At 37.0% G+C, this 8,741-nt stretch overlaps 1 protein-coding gene across 1 annotated transcript in view; it reads right to left on the reverse strand.

Annotated features, from left to right (window-relative positions):
* The window catches only part of nuf (rab11 family-interacting protein nuf), a gene marked incomplete in the record, with an annotated part of 53,313 nt that extends 49,046 nt beyond the window's left edge, over positions 1-4,267 (reverse strand). The window contains 2 exon segments of the mRNA XM_074090890.1: positions 1,468-1,562; positions 3,512-4,267. Of these exon segments, the coding sequence (XP_073946991.1) occupies positions 1,468-1,562; positions 3,512-3,677 (261 nt within the window).
* Positions 4,268-8,741: the final 4,474 nt, after the last annotated feature.

Here is an 8,741-nt window from a genome sequence, read left to right on the forward strand (position 1 = left end):
GTTTGTGTATGCGAGAACCATCATTTGATTGTGATCACGAGTGTCAGAAACTTTACGCAATAGACCCTCAGGACTCTTCAGTTTTCATCGTTTTCCTGTACATTCAAATGAGAAAGAAAATGAAAACAGCTTTTTTGTATCGAGCGGTTGAGCTGGTTTGTTCAAATGAACGATCCAAGTTGCAGGTTTTACATAGAATTTATTAGATTAGATTCGACAAAGATTGGTTGAAGCATATTTTGCGGGTTATAATTTCAATGAGTGTCAAGGACTACCAGTTATGGTGGTTTGGAAAGGTAAGAATAACAATGCGATGAAGCATGAATCCGGTTTCTACCACGGCATTTTATTGTTTTACTAGATTTTATCTGTGGCTTCCAAGTCGTGAGTCTGATAAAAATATGTAATTTTGTTGTTTAAAATAATAAAACCCCCGACTATCCCAGAAAAACTTTAAATAAGTAATAAAATGGAAGAACAAGTCCAGTAGTAAGAATTCTGTTTTTTTAAGTAGTGTTCCACTATGACTGTTAAATATCTTAAAATTCAACAGCCCGGAGTCACCCGATAATAAAAATAAAACCTCCACATTTTTTTTGCAGCTGCCATATTGAAATTTTTTAAGCCCTTTGTCACCACAACAACTTAGACGAATTTAATTATACATGTGAAATACGTTTAGCCGTTTAGGTGCCAAAGAAATAGACATACATACACTCGAAAAACATAACCCTCCTTTGACCAATCGGGTAAAAAGTATTCATTGTTACATCAGGTTAAATACCTAAACTATCTGTGTGTCAAATTTTTTGCAAATATACACACAAAGATACGGTAACATTTGTTTTCCTTCCGTGTTTAGCAAATTAAATTCTATTTTTTTACATGGTTACAAATATTTCATTGTTTTTAAAGTTCGATACGGTTGTTGTCAGATTAAATAACTTAAACCCACCGACGTTTACAGTAAAGTCACAAAGATAATGCCTGTCAATCAAAACAGTTACAATTCAGTTGCACTCAGAGATAAAATTTCAAAATTCATGTTTTGTCATTTCCGGATTTGTTATCAACCTGTGTTGTAATTTGTAAATGGGACACAAAAATGTCATAAATGTAAGTTTTTTGATGAGGTCTGCCGAAGTAGTTATATCAAGGTACGCGGGTACTGTCGAACAACAGAACTGTGCTTCACTGCAAGCATGGTGGGCAGTATCGTTTCCAAACGTATCGTTGAAATCATAAGTTGAAAGAGAAAGATTACAAGAGAGCAATGAAAAAGGATATGATTCTAAGCAGCTCTCCGAGTTATCAGTCCTGAGTGCCTGAGGCCTTATTGACTAATGCACTAGAATCATAATAGTTTTCACCACATCTTTATCCAGGATAGACAATGCAAAGATCCTCCATGTCCTATCAGCCTGTAAGATAGATGTGATGGAAATGTTAGTATAGATGTAGTGGTACCTGTAGTGTTCTGGGCCTGGTGCTGGGCGAGGAGCGTGGCGACTTGGTGCGCTGCAGCAAGCTGGGTGCCATCATTTCCGGGGGCACCTTCAGCTCTGAAATCAAATGACACCACTTTATAGCAATTGTTATATTACAAGTTACAACATAATGACACTACTACAAGGTAAGTACTGCTTGTAAATACACACAACCATAACAGATAACCGTTGGGGGAGAAAAGCGCAAACCAGAAGACGAAGCGTTGGCAGGCCTCCCAATAGCTAGGTGGACTGACGACATCGTATAAGAATAAAAAATTCCTCTCAGTACATTTTTCTATCTTCCGCATTAAGAATATTTCCCTACCGAGTGGCGTTAAAATTGTCCAACCTGTATAATTAAAAAGGTGTCAGTTTATTCTCCGAAAATTACATTACACCTACACGTGTACATTACCTATTACGTGCTCATTATTAAAATTAATTAGCTAGGAAACAACATTTGTTTTTTTTATATTATGATTTAGATGCCGGCCAACTGTATTGAGGGTATTGTGCTTGAGTCAGATGTAAATCGTGAGTAGAAGATCGTGACTACAATTCGCATCTGTCTGACGGGTCTCGGGTATAAAGCAGTGGCCACACCGGTGCTCAAAATACGGAGACGGAATCGGAGTGACGTGCCGTAAACGTCACGACTTTGAGTTACTCAAGTCACTACGATTCCGCACCGTAAGCGTATTTTGAGCAGCAGTGTGGCCGCTCCTTTATGCGGTTGCTTTATTATGGACCGGACGGTTAGAATGTTGATAGGCTCGAATACTAACGTGGATTGCAATAAGAGCTATAAAGTAGGCAATGAGGATTTCATAGGGTCAAAGCATGTTTATCTCGATCTCGATTAGGTATTTACCGTATTAGGTAAAAACATCTCCATATTAATTATTACCTGGGAAAAAAATAATAAAAATACACTGTGACTACTTTACACATACATTGTGACTACTATAAATCTGATATAGCACCTGCAGTGTGTATTTCTGCCTCATACTTGTAAACTGTAAATACATAAATTACAATACCAGTAATGCGTATAATTGCATCACAATTAACGATCGGTGACAAAAACCTCGAATTCCCATTCGACTTCTGGTTACTAAAAGGTATATGTGGCAATAAGACAAGGATGAAATATAAATTTTATTTTAAATTACAGAATTCCGAAATCTTAAGCTCTAAATTTAGTCATGAAATTATGTACGGATGATCTTCTCACTTAACTTGTTCAAGAAAGATGTAACTTTTCAGATGAGGTTTTCAACTCTTCCTCAAGTTAATTACCCATAGGTAAAGGCTAATAAAAAAGTAAAAATACGGTTCTATGCATTTTTGATACTGATATAGCTGCAATGTTTTCCGTAGTTTTAAGTAGTTAAGTAATAAAACAGACTTTATGGTTCGAATAAAACAACCCGGGTATATGGTACATTGGCATTGTAAAGTAATTATTTGAAATACCACGAAGCAAGTCAAACGAAATTACGATCGGATAAGCCAGCTATTTTAATTGTGTGCCTATTCACTTTCCATTCGATTTCAAAATACATATGTATACGCTTTTATGAAGCTTATTCAGTAGACCACCAAGATAAAGTTTTTGTAAACTAGATTTTTTTGTTAATTGTAATTATACGCACTAAACAAATACACTATTAATATGAGTGAGGGTGATAATACTCGCCAAGCTTGGCAAGCAGATTGGCGAGTGCAGTATAGGATGTAAGGTTGCCGCCAAGGAGACGCTGCTGCTAATAATAATAAAATATTTCATCCTTGTCTCATTGCCACAATACCTATAATCTTCGTGTATTACCCCTCAGCCGGTTTATATGAAGCAACCTGGTTAAATCTGCAGATTCCCGGTGGCAACGGAAGGTCTATGGGGGAGGCTTATGTACAGTACAACAGTGGACGTCCTACTTTTGATATGATGATGAGTATAATGTTTAGCCATAGGGTGGCAAAGCAAATTCTTGGTCAATTGGTTAGAAAATAATGCCCACCCCACAAAGCCTGTTGCAGCAGCTTGCAGTAACACATCAGCAGTCTCGCCAGCACCAGAATTCCTTGCCACCAGTCTTCCAACAGTCGCAAAGCTTCCAATGCACCACCACCACTCCGTAGTACCACTACTACTCCTGACAACCTTAGCGTTTCAAAGTCTGGCATTTAGACAATTACTTCTTCAAATTCTTTGTTTTTTAACAGTCCCTTGTCTTGTTGTGTTGTGCTGATGGGTAAAGGTTTACTCCTTTTCTTCTTCACGAAAGAAGTTAAATGTTTTAAAAATCTGGTATTCTAAAAGACTTAGGTAGTTAAGTATCTTCGCTATTATGACGATTTAAAAAGTTGTTCGTTTTATCAACAAATGTTCTTAGTATTTTCTTCTTTTTATTTTTTCTGGCTTTAGTGTCTCTTCTCTTTGTATTTTTTTCTGGTTTTATTTAGATCTTTTAATAATCAGTAGATTATCATCCTGTCTACATTTTAAAGGTAATTGTATTTAAATGGTATCGGTTTATTTATTGCTTGCAATATACGGGTGTAGTCAAGCCACAATTGCTTTGCATTTATGCAAATGTGATAAGAAATTGTGTTTATAGCGCAAACGGTACTACGTAGGTATGTGGTGTACGTAAATCCCGTTACTTTATCACGCGTGGACGAATTCTCGGATTTTTCTTTTACCAATCAAACAGAGCATTGTCGCATAAAGGCAGACGTCCGAGTGCTAGTTATATTGTTACAGCAGTTGCTATCTTCAATTTTATTTCATTAGCATAAGAGGCGAAAGTAGGGTGACATCTATTAGACATTAGCATATCAAACACTACGACATATTTAACTCTGTATGCTATTTTAGCCATTCCAAATGAACATCATCAAAATCATGTTCAAAACATTCCAAATGAGACAAAATTTAAGACTTCAGAAAATTTCCTAAACAATGCAAATTATTCACGATGCTTTCCTATTGAATCTCTGTAAATATTTAGTACATATCTGCCACTCTTAACTGGTAAAGTTTCTCTTAAGGTACTATAGGAGGTATATAACAAGTTTTCAGTATACGTCTCAGGCTTGCGGTCAGATTTACTTCTCACGTGTCAGATTAAACGGCAGCAGCCGTAAGTGAAGAATTCATGTTTATTTTAATGCGTATGATTATTTATGATGAAATTTTCAATTTCAGACCAATTGAAGCGTATTAGATAGGCTTGTATCACTTTTCATAGGCTTCAATTACTGCTATACACATAGTAAAATTATATACACAGACTCTGAAAACATATTCACGCTATCTGCACAGCTATCTTAAATATTTAATCACACATGGTTGCACGCGACTTGAGAGCCGATCCATTGATACGTAGACGTCAGGGAACTTTGTCGCACTCAACGCTCTACTGGTTAAGATAGCATGCACTTCCAGCCTGTAGATTCCACACACGCAAGTGAAAATGCCGACGAACGTTTCCACTCTAATTACCAGTTTTTGCTCAGAATAGTTTTAAATCAAATGAAATCTTTAAATAAACATTTGACACAAATACTTTTTCAATATTGGTTACGTAACTATAAAGATTTCAATACGCCAACTCGTTGTTAAATTAAAACGTTCACATCACCATATCGGAATGCCAAGTTCTGTCTGAACCAATTGTGTAAACTTTCTTTTACGCATCCACAAGATAAATAATAATATACAATGCACTGTCAACACGTTGTTTACGTTGTCACCTGACACAATACATGAAGTCATGTATTTTAACAAATATCTGGAACGTTCTAAGGATATTTGTTTACGATTAAAGGTACCGGTAAGACCGGTGAGGCTCACCCGCCTCAGCCAACTGACCCTGCATCGCTTCACTGCTTGTTTTATGCAACTTACATCGCTATTATAGTTAACTATCGCACAAAGTGAAGCTGCAAAATGGCGATATTGTTAAGTTATTGCGAGTGGCCTCAAAGCGTTGTGAAAGTTACGGTAACAAACACGAAAAACGAATCGTCACGAAAATGAACGGGACACTACACAAAGTGACATTTTTGCCGAGCACGTCAAATCAAGTATGTGGATAGATACCGATCTGTTGTGACAGGAAGCTTAGCGGGCCTAACGGTACAGTAATAGTGCATATGTAATCGAGAAAAGTCGGAATACGACGGCCTCCGAAGCGTCAGTTAATGATTTCATTTTCGTATTCATGCTGGAACTTTATTATTTTGTATCAAATGTCAAAACGGCTGTACGGTGGATACTGAAGTTAATTGAGAGAGCACGATAAATAGTAACTTTTCCGATAAAATGCGATGAAATCCCAATATGCATACATCTGAATTTTCTTTGCTTTCCACAAAATTGGTACAATTCAACTCAAATTGGTTTAGTTAAATAGAGATGAATTCATTAGTTAACCCACAAGAGCGTAACTCTTATATTACCTATACAGCCAAAGCTACTCAACCTTTTTTTTTAACGGGCCATGAATGTGTCGTTAACAGTGGTGCAGCGGAGCAGCATTGATTGTTAACAGCATTAAAGCTTGAACACATAGAGAACGGTGGCGGAGCAGTGCGGCGCATTGCGGAGGCGGTACCGGTTGTAATATTCGAGCTAACATGAAAGAGGGCACACAGAATACCGCGCGGGAAATAAGAATAAGTGTGGCGCGGTATTCTGAGTGTCCTCTTTCACGTTAGCTCGATCGAATACTTATTACTACAACCGGCGCCGTTTTCGCGCCGCGCCGCACCGCTCCGCGTGTGTTTCTAGTTTCTAGCTTTAAGTCAAAATGGTCAAAAATTAATAATAGTTTTATATTAGACCCGTGGGCCGTACATTGAGTGTACAGACTGACCAACTTATCTGTGAATTGAACAAGTTTTTATGCCGTACGCATAAAGTGCAGCATTGTTTGGTCTGATTCACAGATAAGTTGGCCAGTCTTACCTAGCTGTATTAAAGTTGTGTTTGAAAGAGAACTCAAGTCTCAACGTACTCGTATTTAGGAAGTCGTGGTTCCTCAAATATTTTTACTCTGATTGAGTCTGTATTCTAAAAACGTGCTAAGAATAAACGACACTTAAATTAAAGTAATAATTCCGGAAAAGTGTAAATTTGCTACACGTGATTATATCACGGTACAACCTCATTCCAACAAACTGGTAAAAGTAGGAAAAATGTTGTTTCCTCGCTCGAGACTTTCCGCTGACTGGATTCGTTTATAGAGTCGCACGCAGCTAGTCTTGTATGCTAACTTTATATAGGTAGTGCCACGAGAGTTGAAGTGAATGGTTACACACACAGCTAAGTACATGAAGAACTGATTTTATAAAAGGAGACTGAATGAAATGAATCTATACTTGCAAGTCTACCTCTGCTGCGGATAAAGCCAATTATCGTGGTGCTAACTGTTCTGCTTGTTAGCGATAGCGATTTACCTAACCACCTGGATGCGTTTTTACGATTGTAGGTAATTGCTATCTTATGTCTCTCTCTCAAGTAATTCTTGAACCATCAGACAAATATTTGGTCTACCACCCTAAAGTTGATAATCGTTTGCATGTCACAAAACAATAATGCCAATAGACGTGTGAAAGTTCGACTTTAGCGACATATTAATTTGACGGGAACTTGTTTAAAAATTGATAGACCACTTATTTGGCTGATGGGACATAGGTATATTTATTTATTTCGGGGATCTCGGAAACGGCTCTCACGATTTCAATGATATTGGTCGTATTTCTGTGAAAACGCATGATTTCGAGTTTTAGTCAGAGTGAAGCTCGGTCGCTTAGGTATAGGTAGTGCCATGAGAGTTGAAGTGAATGACTACGCACACACAGCTATAACATGTCGTGTAATTACAGCAGAATCATTCACTTCATCTCTCGTGGCACTACCTATTCTTATTGATAAGACAAAGAGCGCAAAGAGTAATTGGCACAAACTTCAACATCTTTTAAACATTGTGTGTTTAACTTAGCAGGTAGGATACTAGGTTTTGCGTTTGTCATCGTTTTAACTCCAGAACCCTAAAGGCCTAAAGGCTTCTGTACCCAAAACGGTGACAAACGGAAACCACTAAAGTTTAGGCTTTTAAGCTTGCGCACATTAATAGCAGGAATAACAAAATTGGCGACATCGTGGAAGGCAATAACACAAAAGATAACATTTCTGCTCCTCTTAGCAGTTTGGTAAAAGCCGTTTCTCTCGCAAGACAGTTTGGCCAATAGCACCGCCGTATTGGGAAATGTAGCGTTGAGCAAATAGAGCGAGAACACACGCTTTATTGTTAACTAGGCGCCAGCTAGCTGACTGCATTGGCAGCCTTGGCCGGTGGTCTGGTGGTCTAGTGATGAACTGATGAACATACCTGGGATAACTCGGGGCAAGTTCTAGGGATTTGATATCGACAAAAAAGATGTCGATATAATAAATTATGACACAATGAAAAAAGTAAAACAGTTTTACAAAAGGTGAGTAAATTTCAATAACCAGCATGAATGAGAGATTGGCTTTGAGTCATTATAAATATTTTAAGAATGCCCCCTTGACCACTGTGGACGTTGAGAAAACGATTAGCATTTTAAAGTGGATATTTTCATCTAGACGGCAATCATTAATACCGACGAATATGGAAAAAATATTGATTATATATTCTTAAAACTATTTTTAAATAAACATATAAATACACGTTTTAATTTGTTTATTTTTTTATTTAAAAATGAGGAGATGATAAGTAATATTTATTTATGTCGAATAACATTTAGATGCTACATCACTTTCGTACAGATGCCCCGAGTTATCCCAGGTATGGTGATGAACGAATATTAATAAATCGTACCTTTCAGGCTTTACTTTTCGGAGGTTATTATCAATGAGGGCTAATTGACAGGCCTAATATGGCTAGATGGCGTTAGTATCGTAAGGTTTTACAGATGTAGTGAATAATGTTTTGCCATCATATTTTGTCGGAAAAGTTCATATTCATCTCGTTATCTCAACTAGCTAACTGAAGTTTACTGAAGCTAATTGAGAAAGCAATATAAATACGAACTCATGTTTAATGTTTATTTGGGCAAAAAACGGTACCGTATAAAACAACACTTAAGAAAATAAGACTTAAATTAAACATAGACCAGCAAATATGCCACTATTAAATTATAAAGTAGAGTAACACGTACAAAAAATATATATGACCAATTAAACAATAGTTTAGTTGA

This window comes from Choristoneura fumiferana, chromosome 8 (assembly GCF_025370935.1).
Source record: "Choristoneura fumiferana chromosome 8, NRCan_CFum_1, whole genome shotgun sequence".
In the NCBI taxonomy this organism is placed as follows: Eukaryota; Metazoa; Arthropoda; class Insecta; order Lepidoptera; family Tortricidae; genus Choristoneura; species Choristoneura fumiferana.